Genomic DNA, 24,230 nt, shown 5'->3' on the forward strand with positions numbered 1-24,230 from the left:
ACAATAGCAAATGAGTTGGGCAGTGTGAATTAACACAGGATTGACCGTGCAAACGGGAAAGAGAAAGGGAACATGGAAAGACTCTGACAAACCACAAATCCTTTGACTAGACCTTTCTAGCAGAACTGAGAAAAAGAAATAAGGAATTGAAATCTCAGCCACATGTATTTGTGTAGCATACATGGAACTGGATAGCGCTCTGTCATCATTATGCTAAGTATTTGTCTCATGAGCAAGAACCGCACATCAGTGATGATGAACAAAGAACTGAGTAAAATTAATAAACTAAGGAACTGAAACTTCAACCGTTTTTCAACCCCCATCCCCGACTGGATGTGAGAAGTATAAAGGATAAGTCACACTACAGTAACACTGCATACTTTCTGTTCTCAACAGGCTGTCTTGTGTGAGGTGAGTGAACTAATACTTGATTTTAAGGTCCAACTAATTGTTTTTTTTCATCATAGACAATCAAACTTGTGAACATATTTAAATAGGATAAAATGTAGGTTTCTCTAGTATTCTTGTATTATAGCTCAAAATTAGGCTTTTTTTAATGCTGTTTTTTTCTCTTCTGTTTTGTTTGTGTTTATATACGCTTTTGTGATGTTGCCTGTTTACGGATGGATATCAGCATTCTTTCTATATCCGGTGTGTATTTACACTATAGTTTGTATGTAATGTTCTGTTGGTGTGGTTAAATGAAGCAAAGTTGTATTACATTAATGTTGTTGATAATGTAATCTTATAAGAAAAAACATAATAATATAAATAATAACAATAATAATCTGCAATGGTCTAACATCTGTCGTACACACTTTAAATGTCCTCTCTCTCCCTCTCTCTCTCTCCCTCCCTCCCTCCCTCCCTCCCTCGCTCGCACACACACACACACACACACACACACACACACACACACACACACACACACACACACACACACACACACACACACACACACACACACACACTCTTCCAACCACTGCATTTTTCTCTCCGCACAAAAGACTTGTCCCAGCCAGTGTGTTTGTGTTCTTAAGGTATTAGTTGTGTGTCTATGCAACTGTTAAACCCATTTATAATTGCAGATATCTTCATATCTGTGGCAATGCCACAGATATGAAGATATCTGTCGTTATGCCACAGTGGCAGGTTATGAACACAGTGGCAGGCTATGAACATACTGTAGATATTCCTCTCCTCGTCACTCGGGCCAACCTGGTTGATTGTGTGTTTTTCAATATCACATCAACATGGCCTTTCAAAATATAATAATGATACAGATCAGTGATGGAAAAGGCTTCCAAACTGGTCCGATCTCTACTCTGTGGGAGTGGAGCCCCCACCAGGGAGCTAGCTTTATAGACCACTGGACCGCCCCCCCCCCCCCCAGCATACCAACGACACATTAATCTTTCAATGACTTTGCTTTTGCAGTTGCACATGTCTTCAGTGTACTGTAATGTGCTTTTCATTTACAATGTGTTTTCTTTGCTCTTTATTTTTAGGCAAGTGCAGACATTCAATACTGTATTACTTAAAGGACTTACAGTAGGCTATATGATTCACTGAAAGTTACGATTACATCATTTAATAATGATTTATTTATTGCGAAATGCATTTACAATACACTTTTCTCCTGTAATACATGCCCTGGATACTGTTATAAAATATACTGTATATATATCTTTTTTTTTCTTTTTTACATTTTCTGTATATTTTTTTGCATTTTTACTTTAGAAACTGTAGGCTAAAGAGCCTTTTATCTGCAGCCCAAAATGTGCAACTGATACATATGAGGTATAACAGAAATGTACTTACATACACATCTATGTGCATTTCCCTTTCCATATAGGAGTGCACCATGGCATCCGTGACGTCACCTTCACCTACCAGTGCCTGGTATGACTCTGACAACTATGCCCCTCCACCACTTCCTCCACCACCTCCTTCACCACCGTGCATTAACGATCCATGGTGTGTCACCCAGCTTGTGATACTTGTGATGATCTTCCTGCTCGGGGTTGTGGGCAACGGCCTGGTCATCTGGGTCATTGGCTTCAAGATGAAGCAGAAGACGGTGACCACAACATGGTACCTCAGCCTGGCCGTCTCCGACTTCATCTTCTGTGCAATGCAGCCTTTCAGCTTCCATCTGACAGCAACAGAATCTTGGATCTTTGGACTTTTCATGTGCAAGTTCATCTCCTTTGTCATGTTCCTCAACATGTTCAGTAGCGTTTTCCTGATGGTTGTCATCAGTGTTGACCGTTGTGTGAGTGTTGTGTTTGTGTTTTGGGCCCGAAGCAATCGTACGCTGAAAAGGGCAACGCTTACAGTGGTCGTTGCCTGGCTCTTTGCTATGGTGCTGAGCATTCCCTCCTTAGTGGTTCGTGACATTGGAACAGACCATAATCAGGTTACTCAATGTTACAACAATTACGAAATGCTACCCGGCAGCTCTACAGGTGTCCCTGTCTTTCGCTTTGTTCTAGGCTTTGTATTCCCTCTGGTCATCATCATTGTGTGTTCTTCTATTATCATTGTAAGGCTACGGAACAACAGGACGGCCAGAACGGCCATGCCCTTCAAAGTCATGACTGCCGTGATTGTCACGTTTGTCCTCTGTTGGCTCCCCTACCACATCTTTGTTTTACTAGACATCAACCTGACTCACATCACATTTATTGTCACTGGACTGAATATATCAGTGACTCTTTTAAGCGCAAACAGTTGCATCAACCCGTTCCTCTATGCGTTCATGGGCAAATTAGGCGAGCAGAATCCAAGGAGCTATTTAAAAAAAATCGTTTCAAAAATTGAAAATGCTTTCAATGAAGAGAAAAAGATCCATGTGACAGATGACCATGTTCTGAGTCCAATGTCCACCACCCAGAGACAAACAGGACTTTAGTCTATGCTAGTCTAGGATGGCTCAAGTTACTCATGGTAAAGATACTCAGAGGATCAGTGTCCAGATAGATACCTGTCAAACTACTTCTCTAGAGTGAGTGATGTCCATGGTCATAACCAAAATTTGTTTCAAAAATGTGTAAAAATTCATTCTAATACGCTGCCACCAACATGTGGAACAACCTACTGAAATACATAAAGGTTCTCGACTCCCTTTAAACTCAAAACTAACCTAAAATAATTCATGTCCTGAAATACAAGTGAACATTTAACTCCTTGAACATCTTGACAGTGTAATCCTCTGCCCCCCCCCCCACCCCCGCCCCCACCCGTCCCTTCTCTGTAAATATACCTTATGATTCTATTGAGCTTTACAGTATTCCTTTATGTTTTATTGTATATATTGTATTGTATTGTATGTTATTATGTATTACTGATGAATTGAGTACAAAGAACCACAATGGAAACAAGCCCCTGGGGATTTTTGTGTGTTCCTTTTAGCATAACATTTTAACTGTACTACCTGTACTGTTAATAAGTATATACTGGCAATGTATACTAATGATAACCATAGAGTATAACACACACACGCACGCACGCACGCACGCACGCACGCACGCACGCACGCACACACACACACACACACACACACACACACACACACACACACACACACACACACACACTATGGCAGGGGTCTTCAACAGGGGTCCCGGGATAGGGGGTCCTCAGAGTTATTACAGGGGGTCCACTAAAATAAAGGATTTTTCTTTTTTTCAAGCTTGTAGATCGGCTATTTTTGGCAAAGAGCTATAGCCGAAGAGGGAAAAAAGAGCAGATTAAGTTAAAAAAAAAGTTTTAATCTCAATTTTTTGGGGGTCCCTGCTTCATCTCTCTCTCAGCTAGGGGGTCCTTGCCCTGAAAAACATTGAAGACCCCTGATCTATGGCATAGAGTATCTATGTCGTATTGTCAAGAGGAAGGTGTGAGACACCAACCCAGATTTGGCACAAACAAGGGGTTGAACTTGTTCTCATGCTATGCAACAACAATGTGGAATGCCCTACCTAAAGGAGTAAAGGACTGTAAAACCCTACTCACTTTCAAACAAACCCTAAAAGAAACACCTTCAGGAGGCTGTAATTCTAAACCGTCCCCTGTAAAACTACCCCCCCCCCTGAACTGTTTACTGTACATTTTTTGTGTGTTTTTCTTAGCTTTAAAATGTGTATATGATGTTCTGCACTGTAGTGTATATCTGTCATTAATGTCTCCATGAATTAAGTATGTGCATGAGGACCCCATTTGAAACAAGCCAGTAGGCTTTTCTGAGCTTTTCAATCCCATTCAGTTGACCTTGTATTGTGAACTGTACTTACATGTTCTTTTTTCTCTGCAAACTTCTATGTAAAGTATTCAATCAATCAATGAAAAACCACACTCAACAATACAGATGAGCTTAAGGCTGTTATCAAAGCATACTTTACACATGGTAGACACTTCTATATTAATAATGCTTTTTGAGCGGTGTAGCCGCCCTTGGCTGTACTGTGATTGGCTCATAATAGCACACCCCTCTACATTAGTACACCCCTAGCTGTACTGTGATTGGCTGACTCTATTGGCTGACTCTATTCAGCACTGTGATTGGCTAGCGAGACACATGATGAAATTGATAACCTATAAATAGGACTATGCACTTAAAAAAAACACTTTTTTGACAGACAGACAGACAGACAGACAGACAGACAGACAGACAGACAGACAGACAGACAACGAGCTACAAAACATACAGTTTGTGATTGAATAATTGACTATAATTATACAATATATTATATATGACAACAGTGACATCTGGTGGTGATACATGACCACAGCACAAGAGGAAGATTTCCTATATTATTTGAATTACTGGCTTTTAAAAATAATAATTCAGCTCCCAGTACAACAGTATCACACTGTGGTTGTAACGGTCAGCTCCCAGTACAACAGTATCACACTGTGGTTGTACTGGTCATCTCCCAGTACAACAGTATCACACTGTGGTTGTACTGGTCAGCTCCCAGTACAACAGTATCACACTGTGGTTGTACTGGTCAGCTCCCAGTACAACAGTAACACACTGTGGTTGTACTGGTCATCTCCCAGTACAACAGTATCACACTGTGGTTGTACCGGTCAGCTCCCAGGTTTTAATGTGTTGCTGAAAAGGAGCATTTGTGCTCAGCAAACCTCGCCATGGCAAATAATAAAGGTGGTGCCATGGTTTTGCACTTTTTCTGTGTTTAGACACCCTGGTGGTGTTTTTATGGGCAATGGTGTCTTCTGTAACTATATTGAGTTTCCTGGAGGCTGAGACCTTGAGAGTCAAACGTGCCAATCAAAAAAAACAGCGATTTACTGACGCAATACAATCATACCCTCCCCCTCATTATCATAACACAACAGGTGTGGGCTTGAAAAAGAAAAAGCATGTTTAGCAACGCAGCAACAGAGGGGGGGAGTAAACACGCAGAGGGACAGACAGAGGGAGAAAGAGAGAGAGAACAGAACCAGCAGCAAAACTCACCACTATGAATGAACAACAGATGAACTAACAGATGAATGAAAGATCAGCACTTCCATAATGCATGGTGTTCACATTGGTAAAAAGGTTCATATGAGCCATGCCAAAACAAAATATGGGTGAATCAACGTTGAAAAATAGGCGGCCATAACGGTTGAATCAACGTTCGATCTCAACGTTGAAACTGTACTGAAATCGCAACCCTAATCTTTGTTGATTCAACGTTTGTGTTTCAACCACTAACTAACACTATATCAACGTTGATTCAACCATCATCCAAATGGTATTCTGCACGCTGATTTTATGTTTGATCAACGTTATGAATCAATATTGATTCAACCATCATCTAAATGGTATTCTGCATGCTGATTTTAGTTGATTTTATGTTGAATCAACGTTATGAATCAATATTGATTCAACCATCATCTAAATGGTAATCTGCATGCACATTTTAGTTGATTTAATGTTGAATCAACATTAGGAATCAACATTGATTCAACCATCATCTAAATGGTAATCTGCATGCACATTTTAGTTGATTTTATGTTGAATCAACATCAGGAATCGAACACTGATTTAATTTATAAATTGATTATACTGAATCATGTTAGGAATCAATATTGATCCTGATCATCCAACAACCTAATGGTAATCTGCATGTACATTTTAAATTATGTGTATGCTGATATACTGTAAGGCTACATCTTGTTCAAAATTACCTTACATTTCCCAAAATGTGAAAATATAAAAATAAAGACAGACAATATGATTTGAATCTTCACATTTATTGAACCAAGGCATTTAGACCTGCTTTAAGCATTGTTTTTATGATTTAACAGATGAAATATATAACATATAGAAGATTGTAGATCTGCTATTTATGAAAGAAATCGTGAAAATGTCTGCAAGCATTTGGATATTTTGTAAGTGAATATATGCCACATGAGCACTTTACACCTATATAAAAATGCTATTTGAAAATAATTGATCTGCAAATTTAAATTACAAACCAAACCACCATTATTTACAAGCGATTCCACAAAAACAATACCCAACATGGCTTATAATGACCAAACGTGTACTAACTTTGCAGACTAAACCAACGGTCTGACAAAACACACTGACAAGTGCTCTAGTAATACAAATGGCGTAATTAATAAAGCCTAACGGGCCATCCACACCAAGCACTATATGTACACATTTTTAATTTATTTTATAGAATTTAGAGTAGCCAATGATTGTGAACCTCTTTTCGTCCACAAAGTCATTATGCTAATTAATTCCTCACACATTTCTGTGTTGCTACTGCAATTGTAGCCTAGTAGCCCCTCCATCCTTCTCCTCCTGTTCAACACAACTAAAGACGAACAGTATCTGTGTTGATGATGACAATATGAGTGATTTGCTGGAACTCTGGAAGACATGAGCAACTGCCCACTGAAATGATCATGTCTGCACTGTATTTAAACTAAATAATTCTACAACGATAGGATTGACAAAAGTGATATGCTTAGTGTGGACAGCCCCATTACAGTTTGAAAGAGTACATTATTTCACACATGAACAAGTGAACACTTGTCAATTTCAAAAAAGTGCCTTACTTTTACTTAATGGTATTACATTCAAAGTCTTAATAATTTGCAGCTCTAAAGTACTTAAAATGAATAAAAGTGGCTTCATTTAGAACTCCTATCACTTTACAACATTTTCTCATGCATGAGAAAAATAAAATGCATGCATTTTAGTCTACTGTCACAAAGGAGGGCTGAGGACAACCTGCCTACCAGTTATCCACTATACAATCTTTCTAAAATGACAGGAGGTTTTTAAGACTTTGCAGTTTGGGGGGTAGTTTTTTCCTTTCCCAAGCCAAGCATCACTCTTTGAATAAAGTTCAATATGTTCTTCATATCATTAGGGTACTTCAAATTGAGTGCATACGTCAGGCTAGACAGCAGGCACGGTGCTTGAGGGAGGTTATGGAAATTATCCATCACAATACCTCCTTCAAGGATGATGGCTGTTGACACTGGCTGAAGGTCGACACCATCTGAGGGAGGTGAATCTTCACTGCTCACAGTCAGCAATCCGACCGATACCTCTGACCAGGCGTCTTCACTTTCGCTGTCACAATCCTGTACAGAACCAAACAAAAACAACATTACAACAGGGAAATGTAGACACTTCACACACATCTGCATTGAGAAGTTTTATCAACATTGGTTGGCCTACTGTTTTTGACAGTATATTACTCATGGTAAACAGCACAGTAAAATATGTATCTGAAAACATTTTAGGCTAGAAATAAGCAACTTGGTAACAAACATTCTGCATAGTGGCCATCTCTCTCTCCCTTGAGCAACGTGTGAGTGCAGGCTACAAACACTTACACTGCACACCATGTGAGTGAGATTCCACCGTGCTATAGCCTGAAGGGATTGAACCTTCTGATTGGTTTGCAAGGCCGTTTCAGACTGAAACTTCAAAATAAAATTAACGAAAATGTAATTTCACTGGACCTTTAAGGTGTAACTATGAGAACTTACCAAGACAGTGGTGTAGAAACTGCTGTGGTCATCTCCAAGCAGAAGAAGGAGGCCTCGGAGAACAAGCCTACCCAGCGCGGTCACGTCGGGTTTCTACAAGTGGATAATGAACAAATAAAGTTCAAGATCTGACCATCACAAGTTACAGTACAGTTACAGCATGAAACACCACAATATATGTTTGATGAACAGTTGCAGAGAACAGTTGCTGATTGGAGATGTGATTTAAAAATAGTACAATCCACAGCATTTAGTTATCAACAACGATCAATAGTTAGCAATACTTTAACACTCTGTAATACAGCCGGGAAGCATAAGTACTATTTGGGGTAATAGGTTGTACATAAACTTAGTCATGATAATTACAAATATAAGAAGCATGTTGTAGACTTACCCATCAATTTGCTGCACAATTCCGGATAATTTATCTCTAATGGCACCTTTCTTGGACTTTAAGATAGTGACCAATTGTGGTGTATAGCGATCCAGAGCATCAAAGAAGTCTGTCTCTAGGTGTGTGGTGGCGATCCTGTTAAACTCAGCATAAGCCTACAACACAGCAAACCACAGAACAAAATACAGTGACTAAATACATTTGAAAAAGTGTGTAAATTAGGAAAACATTTGGTTAATTGTCATACAAATAATTATGATCAACAATGTAACCGTTTTGGCATTAAACATTGGACGAATTACATTTCGGTTCCGACTTTTAGGCTTTGTAAACAAAAAAGAAATGACTGACAATGACCGGGGCCAATAATACCATTATGTACTATGGCCAGAACAGGCCAGGCATTTAAAAATGAAAAATAGTGAGAGTAGCCGACCTACATGTTCACAACACATCACTTTGCGAGATGTTGCGAGCTTGTAGATCTGCTATTTTCACTATTCTTCAATAGATAAATGTATACAGATGAACGCTTTTTCTCATAACTGTGATCAGACAATTACCTATATTAAAATTGGCTTACAGGAGATCCCCCATGCCACGCTCATGTCACCATGAGTCAGCCATAACAGGGCAGGGGTCTTCAACAGGGGGTCTGGGACTCCTAGGGGGTCTTCAGAGTTGCTACAGGGGGTCGGCCAAATCTCTGTGATAAGATCATTGTTTCTTTATACAAACCACTTGAACAATAGCATCCCTATTCTACGGACAACTTTAGCCGAAAATGGCCGATCTACAAGCTCACAACGCCTCGCAGCGCGAGGCGTTGCGAGCTTGTAGATCGGCTATTTTCGGCATAGAGGGGAAAAAGAGCAGACCAAGTACAGAGTGAAAGTTTACTAAGTATTGACGGTTTAAGTCGTTAAATGTCTGACAATACACATTAACATGAATCCAACATCTATGAAAAGCTTTAATCTGCAACACAATTTTATGTAATATATAGTGGGGGTCCCTTCTTCATCTCTTTCTCAGTTAGGGGGTCCTTGGCCTGAAAAGGTTTAAGACCCCTGATATAAGGAGTTCCAAATGCAGCTACGCCCAATTATGGAGTGTCTAACCTCAATGTGTCATCATGGAATCAGCAAACAAATTAGTCAGCTCCATATATACACCTCTTGTGTAATGGTCTCCATCACCTTACATCCTGGGTTCCAAACTGCATACAGCACCAGACATTCCTCTAAAGCATATTTTCATATGTCGCCCTGATAGTTCAATTGGACAGTTAATTCCCAACTAAACTTATGTTGCTCTGTTATTCGTGGGTAAAAAGGTGCTAACCTGTTCCCGGATGTCCTTGTAGACAGATGAAGATGGGCACAGTGCGTGTTGGCAGGAAGGTAGCTGAGGGGATTCTGGTCAGGGCCCAGGCTGACTCAAACTGCATGTGTTGTGCACCTATACAAACACAGAGGAGTGATTTTACACCAATGTCACATGGTCAGAATACAAGTTTTATCTGAACACCAAGTGCTCAGTCACAGGCTGACCCGGTCAGAGAATGCTTTTCATGTCAGCTGATAGAAAACCACCCAGATATCATTATGTGAAACCCCAAAGTTGTGCCGAGGGTAACCGCCTTGGGGTCTAAGCGCTCTGCCCTTCAGAATCTCTATGACCAGAGGACAGTGAAGAAAGCAGGAAAGAATCCAAGAGACCCAACTCATAACCTCAGCACCTGCTAAGAAACATAGTTACAGTTCATTATTGTTTATTTAACCATTATGTTAAATGAAACCCCCACCTGAAGTGTGCAGTTCTTCCTCTTGAGGAATCCCACAAATCAAATTCTCCACACCAGGTGGAGAGATTAGGAGATCGAAGGATTGGGTCTACACAGAAGAGAACATAACATTATATAAACAATTGTAAAATGAGAAAATTAAAATAAAATCACTTATGAGTCTACTTATAAGAGTGTATGCAAGCAGTAGGGTATTGTAGATAAGCTCTTTGATAAACACACCATTGTGTGACAACAGTTTGAGAAAAAAGGAGTGGACCAAGTAGAACCCTGTGGACTCCTGTCTACAAAGTATATATTGTAGGGTCTAGGTGGTTAAACATAAACTTGTAGTGCATTGCAGAGTATCAGTCAAATAGAGTATCATTCAAATAGGCAAAACTGCAATAGCAAAATAATGTATTACCATGCCAGGATTGTCTACAAGCCTAGGGAACTATACGCCAATATTTCCGGTAGGCCTTTAGTTCCATTGCTGCGAATCCACTTGCCTCCATGTAGAGATGTTTGATTCATGTAGTCCTCAACCTGGGACACTGGACACCTATTGACCTTCATCCATTCAACCATTTCAATAAGTTTTTCAGGAGGCACATCAGATTCTGTTGAATGATAAGTACAGATTCATTATAGCTGATTTCAAGTATTTGAGGTTCTGGCCTACTTGGAGTGTGTGAAAAGTCGCCAATCGGTCCAGCGGTGCCTGAGACTAGTTTTTAGAAGATGATGGACAGAAGAGTCATGGGACCGCAAATATAATCCCTTGCATCTGTCCAATCTAGCCTGGTGGGGATAATTAACATTGGTTATTAGTATTACCTGGTGTACTAGGGACGGTCTGTTCCTCTGGTTCTTGGTGGTGTGGTCGTTTCAGCCTTCTCATGCGCTTCCTGGTGTTCCTCAATCGCTCCTCCAGGAAGTCTGTAGCAGGTTTTTTTCCCCGGCCAGGTGTGTACCAAGCTGCCTGTAAAAGAGACAATTAGGTTCAGCTTAAATTTGCCTGGCGTAAACCATGAAGATGGTTACATGGGATTTTAAGGAGCAATCCAAAAATGTGCGTGTGACTGTGCACTAGGAAAAACTTTGAGCACATTTCTTTTAGGTGTGTGTGTGTGTGTATGGAGTGTTCTCCTTTTTGTGTTGATTGATTGATGACTTACATAGCCACTGCCAACTGTAGTACCATCCACATTAAGGCAAGGGCTTTCTTGGTGACGGCCTGTTAAATAGATGGTAGAAGTTTGTCAAAGAACGATGAAATGAGACAGTAATCATTGTTACAAATATATGACGATTCAAATCCCTGAATTGAACACTGAATGGTTATGCGCTTTTTAAGTGCATTCGATTCTGTGTCATTTTTAGATTTGACCTAAAAAGCATTATTTTACACTTTGGCTACTCAAAAACAGCAGATATACAAGCTCATAGCGTGGCACCGAGTGCTGCGCTACGAGCTTGTAGATCTGTTATTTTAGAAAAATCTTGAAAATGTGTGCAAATCTTTGAATTTTTAACGAACATTTGTAACTCAAATCTTTGTTTCTGGGGGTCCCTAGAACAAAATATTTTGAGATGAGGGTCTGTGGCCAAATACATATACATTTTGGGGTCCTTGACATGAAAAAGTTTGAGAACCACTGACATAATAACACAAGTTAAAAACAAATACATTTAGAAGACATTTTGTAGAATCGGCCTCAGGTCTTAATGGGTTAATTGAAGGTGTGTGATAACCAGTTCTTCTGATGACCTTGGCAAAGTGTTTCACAATGCATACTGATTAATGAACTCATGTTATACAAATGAAATCAGTGGTTCTCAAACATGTTCATGTCAAGGACCCCCTAATTAGTATGTACTTGGCTAAGGACTCAAGATTTACAAAAGTGTTTCAAAAATATTCCACAAATGTTGTTTATACTGTTTTTTAATAGCTGATCTACACCCTCACAACGCATCACCATGCACTGTGAGCTTGTGGATCTGCCATTTTCAAATAGGCAATTTATAGGGTTTAAGTGGTTAAACTGAGTTTCATGCTATATAATCTCATTTAGCTGGGAACCACATGGAAACCCCCCAATGACCCCTGAGGGTCCCTGGAGCCCACTTTGATGATAAACATTACCTGCTTTTGTTAGCTACTGTCTGCAAAACTAAACTTAAGTTAAAAAACGGATTACCAAATTTGTCTGCACACTAAAATCCTCAATGTTAATTTATTCTCCTTAAGGATACATTGGTACCATTTGTACTCTCTGTCTCTTAATTAAATTATTTTACTTTTTACTGTAGGTTAAAAACAAGATTCATATATAAAATAATAATTACAGTCAAAACAAATGTGGCCTCACCAAAGGGATATGTGGCCAACATTAGCTCTCTTTTAAGAGCTAATGTTACAACTAACAAGTTGAATCATATTTTAACGTTTTAGGATGCCTGGTCGCATTGTAACATCATACATTTATATTAAATGGTGCAAACACATTGCTTTCTATGTAAACGCGGTTGATAAACCGTTAGTCCTGAAACATGATCATATCATGACGTTTTCTACATTTACAACCCATACATAAACGTTCAGATTTCAAATATAAAGCACTTAGCCCAGGGCCAAGGATGTTACAATTTGAATCGGGAGGGTCTAAGTATCCGTACCTCCTGTATTGTTCAATAAAAGTAATTTTAATCCGATCGGTGGCCATTTTCTCCGAGTTTTCTGTATGCTTTAAACTACGCGACCGTCGGTTGGGAGGTGTATTACATTATACACATGCATTACAACTATGAGAAAATGGCCACCGATCGGATTAAAATATCTTTTATTCAACAATACGGAAGATGCGGGTACTTAGACACACCCGATTAAAATTGTAACATTCGTGGCCGTGGGGTAAGCACTTTATAGTTGAAGTATGAATATTTATGTTGATGTACGGGTTGAAAGTGCAAAAAACAGGTTGAAATTCCGGCTATGAGGCTCGTGAAAGGACGAGCGTCGTGTGAACCATGGCTAAAACTCGGTCGTGCACGGTTACATGAACGTGTTAGTTCATGTAACCGTGTACGACCGTGTTTGGATAACATTTTAATTCCATAAACTAATTAAACTTACCTGTTATCTAGTACAGTAAACACGAAAGCACCCCGGTTTGAAAAAGAAATCTCTCAGCCAACAGCCGTTTCCTCTGCCTTCCGGTGTGATTTCAAAACTAACAAGCTCCGCCTTCAGTGTTGCCATATCCGCTTATTATAAGCGACTTTGGGCTTCTTTTTCTGTGAAGTTTTTTGGGCTTGCTTCCTTACTGTCGTTTAAACCAGTGGTGGTTCTCAAACATTTTCATGTCAAGGACCCCCAGATTAATATGTAGGCTATTATCCAATCAACGGACCCCCATCTGAACACATGTTATGCCAGGGGGGACCCCCAATACAAGATTCGTATTAAAATGTTTCAAAAATATTCCTAATTTTTCACATTTTCTTCCAGATAAGAGTTTTGTTTTAAAATAGCAGATCTACAAGCTCACAGCGCGTCGCATCGCAACCCGTTGTGAGCTTGTAGATTGGCTATTTTCAATTAGTCATAGTTGCTTCTTTTGGGCTAATTTCCATAGACCTGGTTGCTTATTTCTATCGCAAAATCTGGCAACACTGTCCGCCTTGTGCATGAAGGATGTCTGCGGTTCTCAACCTGTGGGTCGAGACCCTGACAATTTAAGTAATAATTTTAATACCTTAGAAAATAAATGAAAACAAATCAAAGAAAAAGACTGTAATACAAGTAATCAACAAACTATACTATAAACTGGTCAAACATTGGCCAAATTGTCAAATAATATAAGAAAGAGAGAAAAAAAGAAAATAGCCGATCTGCAATAAGAAGTTATAGATTTTTGAAATAGTTCAAAGTTTAGCTTTTCTCACATTTTTCTAAAATATTTTGTTTTAATTAAAAAACATGTTTTCAGACTCAGAAGAGGACGCTGAATTGAATGGGCTAGGTTTTGATTTTGTATGACCCTTAAAAAGTGGCTTAAACAAGCGTTAAAGTTTCATAAACTTGAAGCTTTTTTCACAAACATATTATTATTATCATTATTTTATTTTGACCCTTCAACCCTCTTATTTAGATGATTTAGAGTTGAATGGTAGGTTAAACAATAGTCTAGAATTGTTTAATAAGAAGTTAAAGATTTTTGAAATAGTTCAAAGTCTAGCTTTTCTCACATTTTTTAAAAATATTTTATTTTTAAATTAAAAAAAACTTTTTCAGACTTAGAAAAGGACGCTGAATCGAATGGGATAGGTCTCGATTTTCTATGACCTTGGGAAATACAAAAGCTCACCAAAAAGATTGGACGTTGACTTTTGAATAAAAAACAGATTTTGTTGAGCACAAAATCTGGAACTAATCGCTCCAGATATTTTTTAAAAATCTAAAACTTCTCTCCATCCATATTGAGAGTAAGCCAGATTTTTTGGCACCAGCCTTGATTTTTTTAGACACTGATAAAGCTCAAAGTTCAGCGAAAAGACTGCAAAGGTCAACCCTCGTTACATTTTTAGAAATTGTATTTTTCTTCGATACTCTGGCTTTAGACTAATGTGATGACGCTGATTCCAAATATGTAAGTTATATTTTTCTCGGAAAACAGGAAGTGCCTCAAAAGGCCACTTTCTGGTTGGTTTTAGGGTGTTCCAGGCCCGTGATAACCCCGATATATTTTTTTTCCAAATCTACATGTAAAATAATGCTAAAATTTGAAATCATCAAACCCTCATATCAAATCATGATTTAATTATCCCTTAATTGGCTATGGTTACGGCTTCGCTATCTCGCTCAATATCTCGAATACGATAAGGACTTAGGGTCCACTTTTTGGATATGTTGTAGAGCTGGCTGAGACGCACGTGTGGATGTCTTGTTTGTCCCAGTACGGCACTTTTTTTTTTCTGACTTTGTCCTTTGGTATGGTCTTAAGGTTTAAGACTCTATGTGCCTTCCGATAGTGTAGGAGGTCAACTTAGGAGTGTCGTACCGGGACAAACAAGACATCCACGTGTGCGTCTTGGCAAGCTGTACAACATATCCGAAAGGCGGATTCGAAAAACGTATCGTATCGAGATATATTGTTTTATTGCGCATATAATAACTTGACATTGGACCCTAGCCAATTAAGGAGAACGGTAAGGCCGTGTGTTAGGGGAGTTATATGTTCGCGTTCGGGGTGTCCAATTTAGTTTTTACTCCTTTCAAACAGTTTTTCACTATTGTCTCGGCCCCTAGGGTGCGCCGAAACAATCGGACAATGGATTATCGATCAGCTCTTCAGTCATTTTGGGGCATAAACAAGAAGATGAAGGATACAATTAATAATGATGATAATAACTGATAATGATGATGATGTTCAAGTTTCTGTAATGATTTTTTTCCCATGATGCATTGCAAAATACAGTTAAACATTGTAAAATGACAGAACAGTAAATTACTGTACATTTTTACTGTAGAAATTACAGAAATTTGTTACAGTGTATACTTTGCACAGTATTGTACCATATTACAATTAATACAGATCCCTATAATGATCCCCCTCATTATATGAATATAGGTCAAATATAGTGATAAAATATAGGTTACGTACCTTGTGTTTTATGTGAGAAGTGACAAAAAGAAGGTATCAGAATGATTCACAAGTGGGAAAATGAATAAAGCAACCTCTGGGTTAAAAATAACCCAGGCAGGCAATTGAAGCCCTAATAACCCCTTTGACCCATCAGTTTACAGTACCCAAATAACCCATAATTATGACCCAGCCAAATCAACCCAGCAATGTGTTTATAGAAATAACCCAGCATTTTTAAGAGTGTACTAAACACAGTGCAATTAAATGTTACTGATTCTGGGCAAGTAAACAAAGATGTCTTTACTTAATAACAATAAGTAAATTGTATTTTTTAGTACACGTTACTTGATTAAACCTAGTATTGTAACAAATGAGTAAAGCTAACTTATATTTATTTAAGTATAGATAGCTATTGGATTTTACAGTGTAGATTCAACATTGAATCAATGTTGGTATTTCAATAATTAAATGGGAGGAGGGGGGAGGGGGAGGAGGGGGTTGCCCCCCCTCCCCCCAACAAGAAAAAAAGAAAAGAAAACGGCAAACTGCATGGATAAAACGTTGAATCAATGTTGTCATTTCAATCATTAAATGGGGGGAGGGGGGGTGTGAGGAGGGGTGTGCCTCCCCCCCTCCCCCCATCAAGAAAAAAGAAAAGAAAAAGGCAAACAGCATAGATTCAATGCTGATTCAATGTTGGCATTTCAATCATTGAATTTGCACCATAGATTCAACGCTGATTCAATGTTGGCATTTCAATCATTGAATTTGCACCATAGATTAAACGCTGATTCAATGTTGGCATTTCAATCATTGAATTTGCACCATAGATAAAACGCTGATTCAATGTTGGCATCACAATCATTGAATTTGCACCATAGATTAAACGCTGATTCAATGTTGGCATTTCAATCATTGAATTTTGCACTGCAATACAACAGTGATTCAATGTTGAAAAACCATCAGTCTTCAATCGTAACCAAAAATCAACCCTAACCACTATAATTCAACGTTGAATAACCATATTTTGCTATCTGGGCCATTCATGCATCTCCTCAGCTAGCGACCATAGGGTAGCGACAAGTAGCCACTAATTAACCATCAGACTTCCTGTAGTGGCTTTTCAAAATAAGACTCACTGAATAGTGGAAAGCAGTGTACTATTAGTTACTCAATACATGTTTTAGTTTGAAGTTAATACTGGTAAGCTCCTTTCTTTCTCTTAATTAAAATCGTTAAAGAAAACATAAAATGCATCCTTTCTGTTCTCAATAATAAATAAATAAATGCATTGCGCAACTCAGAGCAAAATGATTGATAGTAAGGAACCAAATGTACCCTTACATTGCCTACATATCTGTAACTCAGTGTACAAATGGAACCAATTATTTTCCATTTATTTACAACTAAAAATATAAAAATATAAATAAAAAATACTTAAGACATTTAACCTAAAATATGTTTTGAAAACAGAAAATAGCAAAATCTGTGTAACCAGTTTAAACCTACGTATATGCATTGGCTATTTGAAAATAGCAGATCTACAAGCTCACAACGCGTCGCAAAGCTTGCAGATCTGCTATTTTCAAATAGCTAATGTACAGGTTTCAACTGGTTACACTGATTTTGATGCTAAACAAATGTTGCTGTGGACTCTCTGGAACCCCCCTAAGGACCCCTGGGGGTCCCCATACCCCAGTTTGACAACCAGTGCTCTAGAGCATTTTAAAAACAACTGGGAAGGGCCATGGGCGGTCCTTTCATGAGGAGGAGGAGGGACAAGGAGAGGTGGGAGGTCTTGTAGGAGGAGGCGGAAGGACTGGTTCAGGTGGGAGGTGCTAAGGTGAGAACCAGGTATACTTAGGGTGCGTTCGTAAATACAGCACTGAGAGCACTGGCCAATACAAACTAATAGGCGAGTGCGCTCCGGTGCGCAATTTCCGAACGCACCCTTAATGAACTGGAGGCGTGTCCACATAAAAACATTTAACCTTTCTGTACACTTTTTTGAAAAAAATCTTCCTCCTAGTATAACCATAATACCTAATGATAATGTTTTAGGCGGGGGGGGGGGGGGGGGGGGGGGGATCACTGAAAATCACGGCACCCAGGGGAAAAAAATGACTATAAAACCCCACCCAGCTGCTTTGCAGAAGGATTAAAAAGGGACTACACCATGAATTTTGTGTCTGTTTTTGGTCTCCCCTACCTCTCTTCTATCCCCAAAAATACTCCCATTTGAACACTCAGGGTTTCACAGCAAATCTGGGGTTTTCTGTAAATTGGTCTCAAAACAGGCCAAACTGATTTGGTCTGACGTGCCGTCACGTTAGGGTACAATCCCTCCCGTTTTTTCAGTTAAAAAAAAAAAAAAAAAACGTTTTATTTATTTATTTTTTATTTTTTTACTTTTTCCACACAGAACTAGGACATAACATGCATACAAACTGGCTCAATAGCGCCCCGTGCCAAACAGGACAATGGGGTATTGCAGGTGAAAGCGCTTTATAAGCCAGAGAGAAGTTAGTTGGAATGAGTATATCTGAGGCTTGATTTAGGCTCAAACCTTTTGAAAAACGTTTGAGGGACATCAACAATATGATATTAAATATTATTATTTTTTTTTAAATTCATGGTGTAGTCCCTTTAAAGCACTGCTTGGCTCAAGGACCACCAGTGGTCCTTGAGGGAGTACCAGGGGGTCCCCAGCAAAATTAGTTAACATAGCATCACAATCATTTTTAACCACTTAGCTTTGGCTATTCAAAATAGCAGATTTACAAGCTCAAAAACCTTGAAAAAGTGTGCATATCTTTTAATATTTATATTTTTTAAAGCGAAAATTAACTGATATCTTTGGTTCTGGGGGTCCCTGGCACAAAACATTTTCAAATGGGGGTCAGCGGCCAAATGTATATCAAATTAGGGGTCCTTGGCATGAAAAAGGTTAAAAACCACTGATTTAAAGCAGTCCTCCTATGTGAGAGGCAGTTCTACGTGCGTCACAGAAAGGGGCGTCACCAAGTTACTACTACAACTCGGTGGCAAAAGCTGGTGCGCGTCACAACCAGGCTGAGATACCACTGAGCTGAAGACAGCAGAAACACACCTACAACTGAATCTCTGAAGGATCTTCAAGTTCTTTGACCGTTTCAAACCAGGGTAAGTGATGCTGTTGAATAATAAGCCATGACAATAATACTGCTGACCTGTATAATACATAGTGGACTAATAATACATGTATAATACATAGTGGACTAATAATTCATGTATAATACATAGTGGACTAATAATACATATATAATACATAGTGGACTAATAATTCATGTATAATACATAGTGGACTAATAATACATATATAATACATAGTGGATTATACATTTGGTTTGGAGTGTCTGTCTGTCGTTATAAAATGATTAGTGTGTTGTTAAATGAAGCAAAGTTGTATATTAATGTTGTTGATAATGTAATCTTGTAAAATAACAATAGTAACCACAATAATAATAATAACAATTATAATCTGCTCGTGTTTAAAATCTTTCGTACACACTTTGAATGTCTCTCTCTCTCGCTAGCGCGCACACGCACACACACACACACACACACACACGCACACGCACACGCACACACACACGCACACACACACACACACACACACACACACACACATACACACAACGCTCTTCCAACCACTGCATTTTTCTCTCTGCACGAAAGACTTGTCCCAGCCTGTGTGTATGTGTGTGTGTGTGTGTGTGTGCGTGTGTGTGTGTGTGTGTGTGTGTGTGTGTGTGTGTGTGTGTGTGTGTGTGTGTGTGTGCGTGTGTGTGTGTGTTCTTATCGTATGTGTGGTGTGTATATGAAAGAAGAGGAAGTCCGCACATTGTTTGAAGCTCAGGTATACCTGACGAAGACTCGAAGGGGTCGAAACGTTGTAAGCTGTAAGCTGTGAGCCTTATAATAAAACTGGTCGCTGGAGCGTCAAACAGTGTGCGGACTTCCTCTTCTTCCTTGGTGTGTATTTTTGAGTCCAGCACCTGCAAATTTCCATAGAGATTTGAATTACAGAAACTTAATATCTGTGGCAGGTGATGAACATACTTTCCTTTCCTCGTCACTCGGCCCAACCTGGTTGATTGTGTGTTTTTCAGTCTCACATCAACATGTCCTTTCAAAATATAATAATGATACAGATCAGTGATGGAAAAGGCTTCCAAACTGGTCCAATCTCTATTCTGTGGGAGTGGGAGCCCCCACCAGGGAGCAGGCTTTACAGACCACTGGACCGACCCCCCCCCCCAGCATACCAACGACACATTCATCTTTCAATGACTTTGCTTTTGCAGTTGCACATGTCTTCAGTGTACTGTAATGTGCTTTTCATTTACAATGTGTTTTCTTTGCTCTTTATTTTTAGGCAAGTGCAGACATTCAATACTGTATTACTTACATTACTTACAGTAGGCTATTAGCCTGGTTCGAGACGAATCTGCCTTTGCAAAATTGCATGCACTTTAGCCCTCGGCAGATTAGGTCTGGCCCCCCTCCATAGAGATTTCAATTCTCTCCCTCCGCAGTTGTGCGGAGCCAACCAGGGCCCAGTATCCAAATGTGGGCGGGCTTATCACCTTATTTGGAGCAATGACGTACAAGGAAGCACTGCTCTGATTGGTTCGTTCAAGGAAGCACTGCTCTGATTGGTTTAGGTCTAACCAATAGAGTCCGTTTGGATCTTTTTGTAACCGCCCCTTGGAAGAAAATCTACCGTTGATAGGGACCAGACTAATATCCACGCAGTGTGTCGTGTGATATTGTCTGGCTACGCGAGGCTAGTAGGCTATACAATTCACTGAAAGTTATGATTACATCATTTAATAACGTTTTTAGCGGCGCTAGCCCTCTATACCTGGCTTTTGCGTCAACGTTCTGATTGGTCAGGCTCGCCAAGGTTCTGATTGGTCAGGTCCGTCAACGTTCTGATTGGTCAGGCTCGCCAAGGTTCTGATTGGTCAGGTCCGTCAACGTTCTGATTGGTCAGGCTCGCCAAGGTTCTGATTGGTCAGGTCCGTCAACGTTCTGATTGGTCAGGTCCGTCAACGTCCTCAATTTAACAATTTAACGCTCTATATCTTTAGGTATAGAGCGGATATTAGCCCTCTATACCTGTGTATTTTTAACGCGATGGTCCTGCTCTATACCTGGCTTTTCCGTCAACGTTCTGATTGGTCAGGCCCGTCAACGTTCTGATTGGTCAGGCAAGGGAACTATTCATGACATCAATATTATATCATGAATACAAAATTAGATGGTTTATATAAACTGTAAAAGTCCGGAACATAAACACTCTGGGTACGGCTTATAAATTGTATAGATTATTTCATAACACATACATATCTTTCTGGTACCACATTTATACACACGCACACACAAAGTTTATTTTTTAGGTACCCACTCTATCAGCTATGACAGATCAGTTTTTGCCACTTACCTTGGAATGCATTTGGTGATTCGCTTCCAATGGCACTATTTAGTGCCACTGGAAGCCTTGAAATAAATTTACAGAGATTTAATATTGTTTCTCTAGTATAAACACATATCTATGACAAAATATATCAAAGGCGCCGCTACCTTCACACAGGTGTGATTTTTTATTATTGCAAAATGCATTTACAATACACTTTTCTCCTGTAAATACATGCCCTGGATACTGTTGTAAAAAAGTGTATTTTTTTTTTTTTGCATTACTTTAGAAACTGTAGGGTAAAGAGCCTTTTATCTGCATCCCAAAATGTGCACCTGATACAAATGAGGTATAACATAAATGTACTTACAGTACATACACATCAATGTGCATTTCCCTTTCCATATAGGAGTGCACCATGGCATCCGTGACGTCACCTTCACCTACCACTGACTACTACAATGACACTGTTCCTTATGTCCGCAATCCTACACCACGCTGCATTAACGATCCATGGTGCGTCACCCAGCTTGTGATACTTGTGATCATCTCCCTGCTCGGGGTTGTGGGCAACGGCCTGGTCATCTGGGTCCTTGGCTTCAAGATGAAGCAGAAGACGGTGACCACAACATGGTACCTCAGCCTGGCCGTCTCCGACTTCCTCTTCTGTACAAGGCTGCCTTTCTACATCCATCTGATAGCAACAGGATCTTGGATCTTTGGACTTTTCATGTGCAAGTTCATCTCCTTTGTCATGTCCCTCAACATGTTCAGTAGTATTTTCCTGATGGTTGTCATCAGTGTTGACCGTTGTGTGAGTGTTGTGTTTGTGTTTTGGGCCCGAAGCAATCGTACGCTGAAAAGGGCAACGCTTACAGTGGTCGTTGCCTGGCTCCTTGGTATAGCGCTGAGCATTCCCTCCTTAGTGTTTCGTGACATTGAAACAGACCATAATCAGGTTACTTATTGTTACAAAAATGATGAAATGCTACCCGGCAGCTCTACAGGTGTCCCTGTCTTTCGCTTTGTTCTAGGCTTTGTATTCCCTCTGGTCATCATCATTGTGTGTTCTTCTATTATCATTGTAATACTACGGAACAACAGGATGGCCAGAACGGCCAGAACGGCCAGGCCCTTCAAAGTCATGACTGCCGTGATTGTCACATTTGTCCTTTGTTGGCTCCCCTACCACATATTTGTTTTTCTGATCATCAGCCCCAATCCGACTCACGACACATTTATTAAGATTGGACTGAATATATCAATGATTCTTTTTAGCGCAAACAGTTGCATCAACCCGTTCCTCTATGCGTTCATGGGCAAAGTCGGCAAGCAGAGACGGCGGAGCTCTTTCAAAAAAATCGTTTCAAAAATTGAAAATGCTTTCAGTGAAGAGAAAAATATCCATGTAACAGATGAACATGTTCTGAGTCCAATGTCCACCACCCAGAGACAAACAGGACTTTAGTCTATGCTAGTCTAGGATGGCTCAAGTTACTCATGGTAAAGATACTCAGGGGATCAATGTCCAGATAGATACCTGTCAAACTACTTCTCTAGAGTGAGTGATGTCCATGGTCATAACCAGAGTTTGGCTCAAAAATGTGTAAAAATTCATTCTAATACGCTGCCACCAACATGTGGAGCAACCTACTGAAATACATAAAGGTTCTCGACTCCCTTTAAACTCAAAACTAACCTAAAATAATTCATGTCCAAGTGAACATTTAACTCCTTGAACATCTTGACAGTGTAATCCTCTGCCCCCCCCCCCCCCCGCCCGTCCCTTCTCTGTAAATATACCTTATGATTCTATTGAGCTTTACAGTATTCCATTATGTTGTGTAGTATATATTGAATTGTATTGTATATTATTATGTATTACTGATGAATTGAGTACAAAGAACCACAATGGTAACAAGCCCCATGGGGCTTTTTGTGTTTTCCTTTTAGCATAACATTTAACTTTACTACCTGTACTGTTAATAAGTATATACTGGCAATGTATACTAATGATAACCATAGAGTATAACACACACGCACGCACGCAGGTGCATACCAACCGCGCGCCAACTGGCCTGATAGACTCTATGGCAGGGGTCTTCAACAGGGGGCCCGGGACCCCTAGGGGGTCCTCAGAGTTACTACAGGGGTCCACTCATTTTATTTGTGAAAGGATTTTCCTTTTTTTTTTTTTTTTACATTAACCACTTGAACCCTAGCGTCTCTATTCTGAGGAGAACTTTAGCCAAAAATAGCCGATCTACAAGATCACAACGCCTCGCACTGCGAGACGTTGTGAGCTTGTAGATCGGCTATTTTTAGGTGTAGAGGGAAAAAAGAGCAGACCAAGTAAAAAATAAAAAATAAAGTTTAATCTGAAACACAATTGTATACAGTATAGAGGGGGTCCCTGCTTCATCTCTTTCTCAGCTAGGGGGTCCTTGGCCTGAAACACGTTGAAGACCCCTGATCTCTGGCATAGAGTATCTATGTCGTATTGTCCAGAGGAAGGTGTGAGACCCAGATTTGGCACAAACAAGGGGTTGAACTCGTTACTGTACATATTTAACTGTACATATTTTTATTTAGTTTATATGATGCTCTGCATAGTAGTGTATATCTGTCTGTCATTTAGTGTCTCCATGAATTGAGTACATAAGAGCCCCATTTGAAACAAGCCAGTGGCTTTTCTGGGCTTTTTCAATCAGTTTATCTTGTATTGTGAACTGTACTTCCATATGATTTTTTCTCTGCAAACATCTACATAAAGTATTCAATCAATCAATCAATCAATAAATCAAAACTGCCCTAAAGATACACCTTCAGGAGGCTGCAATTCAAAAATGGCCCCTGTCCAAGTCCTAACCTACCCCCCCCCCCCTTTTTCTCTTTCTTCTCTTGTACATA

The 24,230-nt window shown here is 39.5% G+C and overlaps 2 protein-coding genes across 2 annotated transcripts; one reads left to right on the plus strand and one right to left on the minus strand.

Moving 5' to 3' along the window:
- Positions 1-1,864: 1,864 nt before the first annotated feature.
- Positions 1,865-2,933, plus strand: LOC311051662 (chemerin-like receptor 1; the record flags this gene model as incomplete). Its single annotated transcript, XM_084066245.1, has 1 exon — positions 1,865-2,933. The coding sequence occupies one exon, from the start codon at positions 1,865-1,867 to the stop codon at positions 2,912-2,914; it is 1,050 nt and encodes a 349-aa protein (XP_083922371.1). The 3' UTR covers positions 2,915-2,933.
- Positions 2,934-6,292: 3,359 nt separating this feature from the next.
- On the minus strand, positions 6,293-20,181 carry LOC311051663 (uncharacterized protein; the record flags this gene model as incomplete). Its single annotated transcript, XM_084066246.1, has 11 exons — positions 6,293-7,614; positions 8,026-8,118; positions 8,420-8,574; positions 8,983-9,123; positions 9,764-9,880; positions 10,227-10,314; positions 10,718-10,828; positions 11,046-11,190; positions 11,387-11,445; positions 19,764-19,896; positions 20,167-20,181. The coding sequence occupies 7 exons, from the start codon at positions 20,179-20,181 to the stop codon at positions 9,859-9,861; spliced, it is 573 nt and encodes a 190-aa protein (XP_083922372.1). The 3' UTR covers positions 6,293-7,614; positions 8,026-8,118; positions 8,420-8,574; positions 8,983-9,123; positions 9,764-9,858.
- Positions 20,182-24,230: the final 4,049 nt, after the last annotated feature.

Source organism: Gymnoscopelus microlampas (assembly GCF_963454915.1).
Source record: "Gymnoscopelus microlampas genome assembly, chromosome: 9".
NCBI classification, from domain to species: Eukaryota; Metazoa; Chordata; class Actinopteri; order Myctophiformes; family Myctophidae; genus Gymnoscopelus; species Gymnoscopelus microlampas.